Source organism: Haemaphysalis longicornis, unplaced genomic scaffold (genome assembly GCF_048455015.1).
Source record: "Haemaphysalis longicornis isolate Haplotype H1 unplaced genomic scaffold, Haemaphysalis longicornis Haplotype H1 scaffold_6, whole genome shotgun sequence".
Classification (NCBI taxonomy): domain Eukaryota; kingdom Metazoa; phylum Arthropoda; class Arachnida; order Ixodida; family Ixodidae; genus Haemaphysalis; species Haemaphysalis longicornis.
In genome coordinates, this window is record NW_027526407.1 from 140,182,412 (window position 1) to 140,198,453 (window position 16,042).

At 44.4% G+C, this 16,042-nt stretch overlaps 1 protein-coding gene across 1 annotated transcript in view; it reads left to right on the top strand.

Annotated features, from left to right (window-relative positions):
• LOC144141963 (arylsulfatase I-like) overlaps positions 1-15,194 on the top strand; it is a 40,418-nt gene extending 25,224 nt beyond the window's left edge. Inside the window, exons 6-10 of the mRNA XM_077673398.1 lie at positions 333-458; positions 1,613-1,736; positions 7,963-8,244; positions 13,208-13,650; positions 14,909-15,194. Of these exons, the coding sequence (XP_077529524.1) occupies positions 333-458; positions 1,613-1,736; positions 7,963-8,244; positions 13,208-13,650; positions 14,909-15,052 (1,119 nt within the window). The 3' untranslated portion in view covers positions 15,053-15,194. The remainder of the gene's footprint in view (positions 1-332; positions 459-1,612; positions 1,737-7,962; positions 8,245-13,207; positions 13,651-14,908) is intronic.
• Positions 15,195-16,042: the final 848 nt, after the last annotated feature.

Genomic DNA, 16,042 nt, shown 5'->3' on the forward strand with positions numbered 1-16,042 from the left:
TTATGCGTTATATACAGCAAGTTATCGGCCACCATTTGTCACTACTCTCTGCACCGTATGAAGAAATTTCAAACACTTTTATCTAAAAATTGTCGCTGCACCTCTCCAATGAAAACTGTGAGCGTAAACTTTGGAGAACCTCACTGAATTACTTGCGCAAAGTCGTGTGACTACACAAATGCCTTCAAAAATTCTGCACATTACTAAACATTCACACAATGGTGTTGCAATACGAACACGGTCAGCATCACCGGCTGGTACCTGATTAACCTGGCTTGGTTAGCGCTATATCATATTTTCACGCCCATGAAAATACTCTTATGGGTGTGCAGGGGGGCCACCGTGGACTCGACTTCTGGGAAAACGATCAACCATTGGCATCTGTACGTGGCCGATACCTGACAACGCTTTTCGAAGAGCGAGCTGAACACATCATAGCGAACAGAAACACTTCAAAGGTGAGGAAGTTGCGCTATTACGAGAACTTCTAATCGGCCGGTTACGTTTCACTGCATGCTGTGTCAATACACACAATGTCGTCACAGGGGTTATTTATAGAAACAAACGGAATTATCAGAACAACAGACTCTACACAATAAAAAAGGGTTCTACATGCAGAATTTATTGTCATAATTGCTAAACGTATGCGCATTAGTGAGTGACACAGCCTAAAGGACCGGGTTTTCCCGACGGGCCCCAACTCCATTCTGGCTTCCCGCCTTCCTATTTGTCCTGGCCTTCCTCGAAAAGGCGAACCTTATACAACGGCTGTATCCCAATTCCAGCCGGTCAGCCGTACGCGCTCATTATTTCTTTCTTTCTCTCCCTCTTTCTTTGTGCCCATTTGTTCTCACCTATCGCCTTTCACTCCCCCAATCTCCCTTCCCCCATGCTGGTTTTATACTGGTGAACTCTCAAATGAGTTTAAAATATCCCCAGTCCACTTATTTTCCACTTTCTATATCAATAAATAACTTGCACTCACAAGCATACGAGGGAGCGTCCGAGCATAGAGTTCTAGAGAGGCTGTTAAACGTATTAACCATGATGACCACGGCTATTGCCATTAGCTGCGGAAGAGGCACGAAGAGATACACGACAGCTACAGCGTATATCAGGCGTTTTTTTTTCAGAAGATCACGACGCACGAAAATCACGACCTAAAAGGTCCTATCTTTTGAGCTTTGTAAGAAACCGAAGATAATCTATCTCTTCAGGACCTGGAGCTGCGCTGCCAATGTGATTTTTTGATGGTGGACGGTTGCGCCATGGAGCTAAATAACATTGGCTTATGTCTTCGGATCTCCGATAGCTTAGACGCAGAACACAGGGATAATTCCCAAAACCCAGCAGAATGACCACTTTAAACAGTGGAGCTCTCCTAGGGTTGGCCCTGACGGCGTCGTTGCTTGTATCGCACTTTCCGGAACAGGTTTCTCCGCAGCGCAAAAAGCAGTTCATTTATTCGGGCTTTGATGTCAAAAAATTAAATGTGATCATTGGGATTTCGGGACTGAGATTTTTTTCTGCACTAAACATGGTTTTTTACAGTTTGAAGTACCAATCAGTTTGCGCCGTTTTTTCAAGCAAAAAACCTTACTCCTCCACGCAGCCACTGTTTCTGCTGTTAGCCCACCAAGCGACGCACGGGGTCCCGGGTAAGACACCCGCTGCTCCACGGAAAAACATCGACAAGTTTTTCTACATTAGAGATGAAAAGAGGAGGGCTTACGCCGGTAAGTGGGCTTCGTTCCTTTCTTGTTGGTGTAACAATTTCTCTCAATAACTCAAAGTGTTAAAAGATTGGATGTTTATAAAAACAGGATGAAATAGTGGGTGGTTTGAACTGCTTCGTCACTAAACACACGTGTTCCACCCATGTCATAAAACCGTATTTTTTCAGTTCACTTGCACAACTTATCCGGCCCCCGAGTTGTCCCCGTTGCATTGACGTTTGCATTTCCACTGATAATGTCACTTTACTATGCCACCGGCAGTGATTACAACAGAAGTAAACAATATTTCTTCAGAAAAAATGTCACAAAGTTACACCGTGGAAATTGCTGCGCACATTTATGCAATTTCCAAGTACTGATCAACATTTCACTTTATTTTTGGGTTTGTAAGAATGATGTCTTTTCCTGTGACGCTTTGAAACGCTTCAGATGTAGGTCTTGTATTCTTTGACCGAAATTATTATCGGTGTTAATGCTCCGATGAAAGAATTGCGATGCGCTGCTTGTTATGAGATTTGTTCCAGTTGCGTTACAGTCACGCGCCCCATCTGGATAATCCTTTAAGTGGTCGAATACCTTTTTTAAAAAGCTGACATTCCTATACCCTCTCCAATGACTCATCTAAAAGAAACTTACAGTTCCATGTCTGTAGCGAATGACGGTTTTTGCAGTGGCAATTGCTTCATACCCTCTTGTTATTTTTATAGCCGAATTTGCTGTTTTGTGGCTGAAATGTAAATGTATATTTGTACATTGTAGAATTATATTTTCTATCTTGTGTTTTAAAGCAAAGCTTTCTGCGTCTTACTGATGGCGTACGTACTCGAAAACGCACTGCAGGATGTCGAGCTTTCCCTGACATTAATGATGATCGCGGGTGAAGTGTAGCAAAATTATTACACTTCGTTGCGAAGCTTGGCAACAGCTCCGCTAGGCGATATTCGGAACGTTGATGAGCAGCAGAGGGAGGCCGTGACGCAAGAGCGCGACGGCCAACGCATATAGGCATAAAGTCACAGTCTCAGGTGAATATCGACAGCTGTTACTCACAGCTCGTGGTGTGATGAAAATAACGTTGCTACACATTCGGCAAGGCTTAGCCGAAGGAGGATAGGTATAACTTCGCATTTCCAGGTTCGGGACGTTATACCAGTCATAAAATTTTCTTGTTTAACACCTTGAACTAGCACCTACTCAAAAAAGTACTTAGCCTACACCAAGCAGCCGGTAGCGATTCATGCCGTAGACCCTTAACCCAAACGTCAGGCCTACAAAGGTGATACTGGAGAGTTGCCGCGGTAATTATAAAAAAGTGCTCTACACTAGAAAACTGGTGGATAGCTTGAGAGCAGCACATACTCGCAGTGTAGGATTGCCCGACTAAGAAAACCATCAAAAGAAAGCTTCGCTTTCAACAACCGTCGTCGTTTCACTGAGGGGTGCGATATTTTTTATTTTCTTTCGCCAGTGTTCAACAAGATTAGCTTTACGGTCTAGTAGGCCCATCGGTTGTTTACTGGAACCAAATAAAATTCTGTCTATCTATCCGTTACTTGTATTGTGGGCAATGAAGGCGGAGATGCGATACACAAATATCTGACGTCATGAGTTTAGCAGCTTAAGGCACAATTGGTGCAGCTAGGCAACTTTTGAATAAACCGGTAAATCACAATCCGTTTCAAAAGTCACATTCAATTCCACGCCTGCTGGTGATACAATATGCACGTTTATGTAAACTGCACTCTACAAAAGTTGGCACAGCTGGCTTTAGTGCTGCAACGACAGAGAAACAGTGGTACTGGCGTCCCCTCTTCCTTCGTCGGAGACCCGGCTGTCGCACCTCGGGTGGATTTACCAACTTGCGCCGGAAAGTTCTCCATTACTGTCGGGCCCGGATCTTTCTGGCCGCAGCCTTTCACACATCTCCCAAAGTGGACTACATCAACACCTTAGCTAAAACCCACGGTAACCGGGTTTGCAAACTTGGAGTCTGTAGCGCGAACTCTCCACATTTCACGCATGAAGCACGTGAACTCGCGAGTAGAAGAGCACGCGACAGGTTCCGCCACGTATGCTGGGAAGAGTGTTCTCGGAGGTGTAGCTTGCCGACGCCGGCTGCTCCTCACGAGGCGCACGGTCAATTGCGCTTGATCTTTTTTCTTTGTAATTTTTCTGGCACGCTTTATGGCGGAACTAATGCCTAAACAACTCTCCTGGAAAACGCCTGATGGCAAAAAAAAAGGCTTTGGATGTCGAGCGCACAAATCAGTTCACTAGAATTTACAATAAATTTTTTCTCCAAATCGCACATTTTCTATTTTTCTAAGTTTCTGTGGACATTACAGTTGCAAAGCATTGGATTTGCAGTGACGCTTGGAACCACTATAAAAATAATGCTGTCCACAGAAAAAAGCAGTTCACTCTAGTTTACAATAAATTGTTGCTGCGACTTGCACGTTCCCACTTTCCCCCAAGTTTCTTGTAGACATTATAGTTTTAGTCACATGATTTCATTATTGCAAGACAAAAAGATACGGTCTTATTATTACCTGTCACCTTTCTTGAACAGTAAAAATTACCAGTATGATTATTGGAAACTTCTTCACCTATCAATACAGAACTAAACGTTTCTGGAGCAGTCTCACCCAGAGCTCTAGTCCTATAACAAATAAGCATCCGTTCGCACAAAAGCCATATTAAGGAGATTAAGGAAGCCAGTTAATGTCTGTGCAAAGGAAGTTGAAATAATGTTTCACGCAATAAATTGTAACAATGCAATTGCCTGTCTTCAATTCGGTCGCATAAATATATTAAAACCAAAGAAAAAAAACTTGTATACGTCAATGGCGCCATTCTTCAAATATGCAAACCTTGTTTGTAATACTCACACCACAACCGAAAAGAAACAGCCTTGAGCAAAGCCAACACAATTACTTTTGGTTTATTTACCCGCATACGGAAGACACGCTTCAGAAACTAAACTCTGCGACACGCCTATCCTTCCTGCATTAGAGTCCCGTAGAACGTTACACAGCTTACAGTTGCAGTATAAGGCTTTCATTTCAACAATTCAATTCAATTTGAATTAAACTTCAATGCAGGAGAATAATTAATTGCAATAAACAAGGAATACGCATACCAAAACTATTTGATAGCCCCATACGCAAACAAATTATCATCGATATTCTTTTCTTCCGCAGCGATTGCCTGGTTTGAATACACTTCCGCATGATGCAGCAAAAAATGCATGGACAGACACACCCAGTTCAGACATCACTGCCTACATTTACTAAACACTGACGGGGCGACTGTACGGGATTCTAATTATTATATTTATTGTGCTGTACGGGTTAAGAATGTGTCATGGCGCTCCATTGTATGTTGAATTCACACCGGTTGCAGTCTGGTGGCCCAAGTATAGTACATGTTTCGCACAGTCCTGTTATTATGACCGGTTTTGTCGATATTAAAAACACAATAGTATTCCTTCGGATATTTACACGCAAATATTTTCGTCTGTATGTCAGCTGTAAGCCTGTTGGTCTGTTCTGTCATTCTGTCTGTCAGTGCCTCGTTTCAGTTGCCCGTTAAAAAGTTTGAAGAACACCTGAGGCGAACATTCCAAAACTACTAAATCTGTTAGTATGGTTGATACTTGTCTACATTGTAATGCAAAACAAAAGAAATAAGGCTTATTTGAAGCAAAACACAAAAACATAGCTTATGCACGTACCGCTTTTTTAAGTAAAAATAGTCGAGGACGTAATTTTTGAGAGAGAGAGAGAGAGAGAGAGATAGACAACTTTCTTACGCAATAATGCGAGAGTGGTTCCTCAGTCCATGAGCCCATGTGCTGTCCAGGCTGCCGTAGCCCTGGTCAGAAGCAAGAGCTGGTCCTCAGGTCGACAGCTGGACAGCAGTATCTCCCAGTGCTCAGGGGAAGGGGACGGGTTCAGGGGCGGAAGGTCCAAGTTTTTTGTGCAAACGAATAATATGTATGTCAGAGGTCCTGGTTCGTGGCAGAATTTACACTTATCTGAGGACTGTGTGGGAAAGAGTAAATGCATACGGATGGGGTGGCGAAAAGAACCTCCTTGAATTTGTCTGAGTGTGTTTGCTTGGCTTTTGTTCAAAAATGTGTGAGGACTTGCGGATGTCTGCCTCATGGTTCTGTAGTATTCCGTGATTTTTTGGTAGGTGAGGAGAGGTGCGGAAACAGCCCCGGTCTCAGCGGCTCGGTGAGTGACGTCTCGAGCCTGTTGATGAGCAAAATTGTTGCCCGTCAATGCAGAGTGGGTGGGAGTCCACACAATGTCCACCCGATGGGCAGGCGGATGTTCATTCAAAAGTCGGTATGTGGCGTGCACCACCCGTCCCGACAAGAGCCTGCGGCAGGTGGCTTGCGAATCCGTCAATATAATCTTGGAGGTGGTTTGGGTAAAGGCGAGCGATATAGCTAATTCTTCAGCGTCCAGGGAGGAAGTTGGCCGAATTGAAGCGGTGGTGATGAGGGCGTTCTTAGATGTTACCACTGCCACCATACTTTGGTTATCTGGGTAACTGCCCGCTTCTGTGTAAATTACGTCGGATCGGCTGCTGTAAAGTTTTTCGTGGGCTTTGCTACGGGCTTCTCTACGACCAGGGTGGAGGTCCGGGTGCATATTTCTGGAAATGGGGCGCACAAAAAAGGACTGGCGCCAAGTGTCGGGGATGGTGACCAGGTGCGTCAGGTCAGGGTATAACCATTGAAGATTTCGAAAGACCGCGTGGCCTGCTTTGGTTTGGGCCAGTCGAAGGCGTTAGAGAGCAAGCGCCAGAAACCTGTAAAAACAATGTTTACGCACAAAATACGTAACAGGGTCGAACGCAATCCTGGAGCTCGTGACCAAAGCGCTATGCCCAACAGTAACAAAATGTTCCAAAAGATAGCTCGCCATCAGTACAAACGCGGTAAAATTGAATTGAATTTAACACACCTCTACTGTTTCAATTTAGGGGGTAGAAACAGGAGGGGCCCAGCGTGAAAGATTGGCAAGGGAGAGTATAAAGGCAGGTAGGTGAGAGGGACTGCCGATCTGTCGTCTTTCGCGTCATTTGCAGCTAAGCGTGCAGGCACGAGGCCAATTTGAGTCTTATGTGCCGTGGATTGTCGTTACTTTTTATAGTGTGTTACACCACTTCAAATAACCACAATGCACCATTCCTTTCTTTGCCAACATGTGGCTGGCAGTATGTACTACAAAAAAATTAAACAAGTATCTTAAGATTATATTTCATTGCATTGTGCGTTTGGCAGATACGGACGCAAGTGTCATTACCAGTGTACTTCAATATTAGCGGACATTAAAAAGTTCCAGTGACTGGGTGGAGCACTTTTTTTCACACCGCCCACCGCCATTTTGTAAGAGTAGTTTTTTAACTAAATACAACTTTCGCTTGTTCTCAATCATACCCATACGTCACAACAAGCAAGAATTTTAATCTCTGTACAAGATTTCAATGCTCTAAGGAGGAAGTCTTTGCAGCGCGGCGGACGTTTTTGTGTAAAAAAAAGGCAAATCTTTTTCAACTCATAAAATGGTGCGTTGCTAAAGGCGGTGCTCACTCAACCCCACATCGCATTTTCTTTTCACTCTTAGGAACCATGCATGGAAATTAAATTTCTCTGACCAAAAGATATCATATTCATATAAACTTCAAACAAGATATTGTGATATTGAACAAAACATGTTAAACCGTGGCGAATGTTTGGAAAGTTTACAGTGAGATCTCTGTGATTGATTGATTGATTGATTCTAGGGTTTAACGCGCCGAAGTGCCGCAGGCAATGAGTCGCACCGTAGTGGAGGGCTCAGCATTAAGTTTGACCACATGGGGATCTTTAACGTGCGCCAAAATCTCGTACAGAGGGGCGTTTCTGCTTTTCGCCTCAATCATAAAGCGGCCGCTACGGCCGGGAATAGAACCCGCGTTCTCGTGCTTTGGTAACAGAATCTTGTTTTTGCGCTTTGTGAGTGCAAACCCAAATCAACGCAAAGAAACAAGGCTAGGGAGACATTTGAGGGGCCTCTATTTTCGCAAAGCATTTCAAACGTATTTTGTTGCTTGACCAGCGCCGAGTAAGCTCCGAAATTCTACTTCTAGGAAGCTCAACAAGGTTGAATTTTGTTTTATGGTTTTGCAATGAGCCGCGAGACCCCACAACATCGACTTTGCTTTTTTGTAGGCATGGTGGACGCCCTCGACGAGACAATTGGTAGACTCATGGAAGCGTTAGAAAGAGCTTCCATGCTGCAAGACACTTTGATCGTGTTCTCCAGTGATAATGGCGGGTTTCCTCCTGCCGCCGGGTACAACTGGCCTCTTCGTGGAATCAAAGGAACCCTTTGGGAAGGCGCCGTGCGCGCAGCGGCTTTTGTTTGGAGTCCGCGTCTGCAGAAAAGCAGGAGGGTTTCCCAGCAGATGATGCACATTACGGACTGGCTTCCAACACTGTACGCGTCAGCCGGTAAGGAGGCTTTCCTACTGTTCTGGGCCTGAACGAAAAAAAATTGGCGATGTGTTTATACCGGTAATGGTGTTTTCAATGGTGTTTTCAATGTAATGGTGTTTTCAAAAACATTCTAATTAGTTACCATTCTAATATACCCATTTAAAATACCCATTCCAATTATCACAAGACTAAGTAAGGGCATCGAGCTTTATGTTTAAATAATCACTGCAAGATTACGAGCAAGAACTTTTAGTCCTTTCTTCCTTCCTGGAGGCACTGCGAAAGCTATAATAATCTTCGGTAGAGAGCGTTACTGCGGGATTTCCTCACCCAGGAGATGCACTTTCGGGTTTCTGATTTGCTTTTGGTGCAGTTTTTATTGTACGCTTATCCAGTGCATTGTTGCTATAACCTAAAGGAAGCCTGCCAATAGCCGCTATATAGCAAAGTAGCGTCGCTTGATCGGACGAGCAATGCTCATACTAAGAAATTAATAAAAATGGTTTGGGTAGTTATTACGTCATCTGGTGAGCAGTAATTATGTCTCCGGTCCTTTGTGACAACCTATTCTGAATTGTAGAGGCACTTGTCGACTAAGTTCTGAAACCATGTCGGATTTAGTAAAAGATAAAAAAACTGTTGTAGCGCTCTTTAACTTAGTTGGGGGACAACCATGCATGTTCAGATGTATCCACTCTTGCACAAATGCCGTCAGAACTGATTCGTTCCCATGTTTAAGTTGTACCACAACACAAAAAAGTAAAAGACGCGGGTCTTCAGTGTGCTCGGCATTTGGGTCCATGAAGTTCTCGCAACGATTATCAGGTTTTACTTGGCCCAAAATGTTTCATTACGGTCCTTGCACCAACCGAATATAGCCAAAAGCTTACAAACCGTACTTCGAATGAAATCTCACCTTCTTTGTAGCTTTCGTAACCAAAAACTTTACATATTGTCACAAAGGCAGAGACGACGCACTTGTCTTCAAGGAAAACAAGTTTATTAGAACGAACTCGCGCTCCCCTAACAACTTAAACAATATACAGGCGGTGCACCAGCAGTCAAAAAAGTGACGTGCGCAAGCGAGCGTCGGGGAATCGAATATCGCGGCGTCTTCTGTGCACACTTTTATCTTTCAACGTTACTGTTTCTAGAACCGTCGATATACATCCAGAACATTGTAGATCAAAGAAGATTAATAATCGTTGATTAATCTAGGCTGGTGAAGTTAGAGCGAAACGCTATCTTTATGGGAATGAGATAACGCGTGCGGCATAAAAATAAAATAATGGAACACGGATTTCTCTTGGGACAGTGATAACACAGGTGGGTGCGGCCGGGCAGTAAAAACAAAACGTAAACACACAAACAAACCGAAGGCATGGTTCGCGGCAATATTATAAAGTGTGTGGATTGGGGATACTGATCTCAGCATGCCGATCGAGAATGTCGTCCATTTTAAATATCCACCGCTGGGCGCAGACCTTAAAATTAAACCAAGAACTGGTACAGTACCTTAGAAAACAAAGGGTCTGAATGAGAAGTGCTAGAATGTGAACACCCCTAAAACAATAAAGAAAATAAAATTCCGGCAGTTTTCAGGCATCAATAAAATAATCGGGATCTGTGGCATTATTGTGAACAACACAGCAAGGACTAACGAAACGTTAAGGAAAGTTGGGAATGTGAGAACAAAAAATCAACCTTGCTCATTCTTCAGATAGAACCCGTACCATGAATAACATCGTGAATAAAAGAGTGTGGAAAGGTTCCGTGACCACTTCAAAACCGCCAACGTCAGTAGAGGAGCCGTAAATGACTACCTTTAGTCCCGAGGTTCCACGATCAAGTAAACACAAGTTGAAAAGGTGCGGAAAAGAATTAACCTGGACAAAGACTCAACTGGCGGAGTACCGCACACCGACGAAAAGCTTGGGGGGACGTGATTATAAGAAACCTTGGAAAAATACACTCAGTATGCGTCACCAAAACAGAGCAACCAGTGGCCCAAAAAAGGTCAAAAGCTACTTCAATTTTTTTACCTATTACCGACCCACAAGCCTACTCTCTATCTCGTTCAATGGGTTTATAAGAGGTATTAGCTGACCGTATAGGCTGCCCCTGAGATTTCATACACCAGAGTCAATGGGCTGGTTTAAGAAAGGAATCACATTTTTCCAATCAACGTCTAGTGCGCACACACCTGGTGTGAAATAAAGCCATTTTTCTGGCCTTATACGAAGAACAAAGAAAAGATAGAATTAGGTGAAAACTTCTTCAATGAAGGAAGAAGTGAGGATGCACGAGTATTTAACTATGTACGTACAGCTCTTGGACGCCATTAGAAATTTGTAACAAGGATGGGCAAAACTCGGAGCGGTGCGATGTTCCTGTTTCAAGGGCGTAGTGCAAGCAGCACCATTTCACTGAAAATATTTAAACGCCGGGTCTAGGGTTGGGGTATGGGGGGGTTGAGAAGGAGGTGCGGTGTGTAAATAAGGAAGTTTATTGGAAGAATCAGCGATAGGAATAAATGGGATTTTTCTATCACAAATGTTGCGCGGGTGACCACTTCTTACCAAGACATTCGTGAGAAGACCCCAGCAAAAGATATGGGAGGAACTGCAGGCGGAAAGTTGAGTTCATAGGGCAAGGATAAATGATAATATACCTAAAGAACGGATATGTGTCAACGCAAAAAACACGCCCTTCAGACAAAGCAGTGAAATCGTATCAGTGGTGAAATATAAATATGTCATTCATGTTGACAGTTTGTGACCAAGGCGGCCGAAGGAAAACAGATGAGGAATTTAGTATGGGTCAGAGACGATTTAAACAACACTTAGGAGTATCTAAACACACATAAGAGGAGTATCTAAACACACTGCAAGAAAGGCTATACAATCAATGCGGTGTTTCAGTAACAACACGGTGCAGAAGAAGTCAGAGGTCGAACATTTTGTCATGTAGTCTGTGTAACTTGCGTGATTATCGTAATTATCATTAGTATATCCACGCAGCAAAGTTCCATTCCACCAACTAGTGACATGTGATGACTACTGCATCCTCATCGTGAGATGTAAATGCAGTTCCGAGAAGCTATTCAGGGGCTTTGTATTTTATAAAACAACCATTTATAAGTAGCATTGAGAAGATCACCATATTGTAGTTGTGTAAAGCACACTACAGAAACAAACGCGCACCATTACAGTAAAAGCATTGTCATGAAAGCACCAAAGCACTAGGATGCGCTGTATTTTTATTGATAAAATAATACAACTTTGCACCACACTCGCTAACGGTAATGTGGGGGCTACTAAGTGCTACTTGCAAAGATTCAAGGCACGGGCGCACGTGCACTCCGTAATTTTTTTTACGGGCGAAGCTCCTTAAGTCATGGGTCTGTCCATCCCTTGTGCCTCGTGGTACGTGACCGCCGCATGCTTTGGGAGATGTCGCAAAGTGGGCCGCGCTGCACGCGCAAGAACCGGCTGCAACCGGCAGCGCAAACTCGGCACCGGGAGCGCGAGCTTGTCTGTGTTCGCCAACGGAGGCGTGAGCGCACGTGCACTGCGAGGGGGAGATCACGCAAGTGATCACGCCACGAACGCAGGCAGTCGTTCTCGGAGATCAAACGAGACGCAAGGACCTTTGCTCGTTTCCTCTCGTCTTGTTCGGGCACACGTTCGCCCTAAATAAAAGTTCTTTCTTTACCGTTGTGTCCCAACCTACGTGACAAATTGTGGTGAGGTGCTGGGTAGTCCTCGATGGCGCAGGACTTTCACCAGGTCTGGGCCTGGGAGCATTGACTCCGAAAATAAAAGTTGATTTGTACAAAGGTAAAGGCCGCAGGTATCATTTATCAAACCCATTTACAAAGGTAAAGGCCGCAGGTATCATTAAGAAAATGCCGCGGCGTGGCGGCTTAGACGGCGGCTGCGGAAATAAACAAAGCTTTAAAGCGGCAGTATTTCTTAACCTACTGAAAATAGAAAATGTTGCTTTTTCTACATGTAATGTCTCACTGTCCTATCATTTTAACTTTTCTGCTAAAATGTAAATGAATTCCTGAACAAGTGGTTGATAGGGGAAAAGCGTTTTCAAACAACCAGCTCCTATAATATTCCTCTTAATTGTCAACATCATTGAATAATAAGGAAACGTTAGGCATATTTGAGACAAAGCATCCCACAAGCAGTGATATGAAGTAATATATACTAGAGTTTAAATATAGTAAATAAAGAAAGCGTTGAAAACACGGTTTTCTCTTAAAATACAAAAAGGGCTCGTGCCTGAGCCAAGATATAGAGACGGTACTCCACGTTCAATAGTAACGAATTGTTGCAATAGATGGCGAACAAGCAGGCACTGCGGATGCACAAAAACAAAATTGGCATGATCAACCTAAGCATTATTTATTCTTCGGGGAGAGTGAGAGGCTGCCGGCCGCGCGAAGGCAGGCACTTGCGTGCCAGTTTCAGGAGAAGAGTACGGTCTTTTGACAAATTTTGCAGCCAAGTGAACAGATATGCCGCCAATTTTCTCTCCGTATCTGTACCTTTGTAGGTACTGCATAATGACCCTCAAGGCAAGAGCATACCGTGAAGCCGGTACAGTTAGAAGGTAGTTCGATATTGAAGTTTATGTGTGACATTCCTTTATACTGATGAGCGAAAAAAGTTTGGGGCCTGCTACATCTTCAACCCCGTCTAGGTGGACTCTTTGAAAGTGGGGCCGCACTCGTTCCCAAACCACCGCTACAGATACGCAGCAAATGTGCGCCCTTCAGGTGCAACTGGTATGCTACCGCAGCCATTGGGGTGAAGAACATGTATACTCTGGAGAAAGTCTTTAAAGAAATTACTATATTTCACCTTTGGTTCCAATTACTCCCCATACGTCGAAGAACAACATAAAACCGTCCTGTGAGACATCCAGCCAGTAAAATATTCCTCATGTACGTTACTTATTTGTACAGGAGGTGATACTGCGGAACTCGGTTCTTTGGATGGCATGGACATGTGGCAGGCCCTCTCCACAGGTGGACGTTCACCGCGCACAGAGATCCTCCACAACATCGACAGCTTTGTTGGCACAGCCGCGCTCCGTTTCGAGGACTTCAAGCTGATCGTTGGCATAAGCGGGAACCTATGGGACGCACATAACAAGATTCCCGCTGGAAATTACCCGTACAATGACCTGAATCGCCTTGTGCATGGGTCCAAAGCAGCATCTGTGCTAACACGTTTCTATACAACAAAATGTCCCATGAACGGCGAAGGCTGCTTCTTTAGGAAGAATGCAACAATATCTTGCAGACAGAGCTGCAGCACCACCGTTGATTCTGGTCATTACTATCACCTGTTCGATGTCTCTCAAGATCCCTGCGAACTCCGCAACCTTGCTCAAAAAAGACCCGCGGTAAGCACAGAAATCTATTTTATGTCCAAGCTTTTCTTATGAAAGGCCGGCAGCAAGTTCATGTAGAGTGGAATTCACTTTATAGGTTTAATGAAAAACCTCGTTCACCCGCACTTCATGGCGGCCTTTATCTTCAAAAGCTTCCATTGCAGACATTGAGAGAACATTTAACGAAGATAAAAGAAACATATGAGGAGTTCCACAACTTAACTCTAGCACAGCTTTCGTGAACCAAATACCAAACCGAACGACACTCAGGTTTGGCGCGACTCACAGTTATGTTATGCACCATAAAGATGTACCGAGTTCACAGCAGCACACTTTTCTTACATCTACTATAGACTAGAAGCAAATAACTTTTGCATTAGTCAACTTGGATTTTACCAACCGGCATTTCACATCTAGTTTATGATGAGTGGCCACATGGTAGTAATATTGGGATGATGATGTAACCGAACAGCAAAATTCTGCCAGAATTCTAACACTTTTAATACCAAAAAAACTGGTAAATTTTCGTACTATCGGACATAACTAAATTATTCTCTCCATAAGTTCCAACACTTTTTCTTCATTCAAATTTAGCATGCTGTGTTATATTATGTCCACGTGTAAAGAGGCGGAACTTTACCATCCTATTCTCCCGTTGCACAGTAACAGCCTTGATTGGCGGTTTCTGATTCCTAGAAGTTGAACCTACACGAAATACTAGGGCTGTGTTAATAGAAATGGCACTTCAGATGCATTTATATCTCCACCCTAAAAGATTGCCGCCTAAAGTTTTTTTCTAATAATCACCTCTAATTGTAGGGACAATAAAGTTTTAATGTTATTAGTACTACTGTCTGCTCAGAGTGTCGAAACTTATGTTGATAAACTTTCGGTGCTGGTGCCCCGGGGGACGACTGGGTACTCGAGACTCCAGAGCAGCTCTATGTGCGCATATCAGAGAGCGGTGTTTTTCTGTTTTATATATCCCTCCTCCCTCTTAATGCACACGCACAAAAAGCTTTGCCGAAGCAAGCAATACTTAATTTAGCCGCAGCAAATGCAAACTGGAAAGTGGCCTCTATCAACCAGCCTGTCACCGAATGTCGCGTTTCAACCAAAACACTCATTAATGCGCCCGTAATAGACCTATGATCCCAAATTGAAATTTAGTAGTGTCCTCTTTCTTTGCCTTCCTCCCACTCACATATCTGACTACCTCATTGTAACAAAGCCTATTCATCATTTGGTACTCTCTTGTTCTTTCTTCCAGGTTCTTTATCTACTATTGGCCAAGCTCACTTCATACAGCGCGACCGTCCTCCCAATGGTTAACAGACCAATCGACCCAAAGTCTTTCCCGGAAAACCACAACGGTGTGTGGGCTCCGTGGATTCCTCATACTGCGTCGGTTTGATTGCCAACTCAACCTGCCAGCAATACATCTACTACAACAATATGTAATAATGACTTCTGATATGTTTGAAACCAACAATACTGCAAAATTTCAGCAGCGCCCAGAGTGTGCACACTGCCCGAATAAATGAACAACAAATTCTTTCTCGCGTAGCCACGCTCTGGGACTTAGATTCGTGAAATTTCGGGCGCACGTCCTGAATACGTAGAGTATTTTTAGATGCGGAGCATATTATGGTCGGGGTTATGTCCCTCCCTCTGCCTTGCGGCTTCCTCACTCCCTCTGCGCATGCCTGGCCAGGCAACGCTGATGATTATTGTTGCAGGATGTCCCTAAGGATTGGCTAACCAAAAAATCCCTCACCAGATAGCTCCGCGTGCAGCCACCGTCGTCATCTTCCCGTAGGGGAACCCTGAGTACCACACCCCCACTGGGCATGCCTGGCCAGAAAACGGAGATGATGATTGTGGCAGGATGCCCCTAGGAATTTGCCAACCAACGAATCCATCACGAGGTATCTTCGCTTTCAACCACCGTCGTCATCTTCCGTAAGAAAACCCTTATTCGTATGCGACGCATTCCTCCCTGTTTCTTCGACGCTCCTTGCCTCTCCAGCATTAATCCCCTCCTCTCCGAAGCTCCTCTCCTCTCCGGGATAGCGCAACAAATGGCAACACCTGCGGTAGAAGCTGCATACTCCGCTGGGGGCGCCACTGTAGTTCCGCGGTATGAATGACTCATTCTGCTCCCCTCATGCGCCTCCCGCAACGCACGATGAGTCAGTGAGTGTCAGCACCGCGGAGAAGAGGGCTCGAGCCACTGTCACAAAATGGCAGAGTCGAAAGGCTGATCCTGAACCTCGGGCTCGCGAAGCCGGAGAGACACGTCAACGCCGCCAAGAAGCTGCTACTGATGCATCGAGGGTTCGCGCAGCTGAATAATGGGAGGTTGAGTCGACCCCATGGCTGCTTCGCATACTACTCAGGGTTC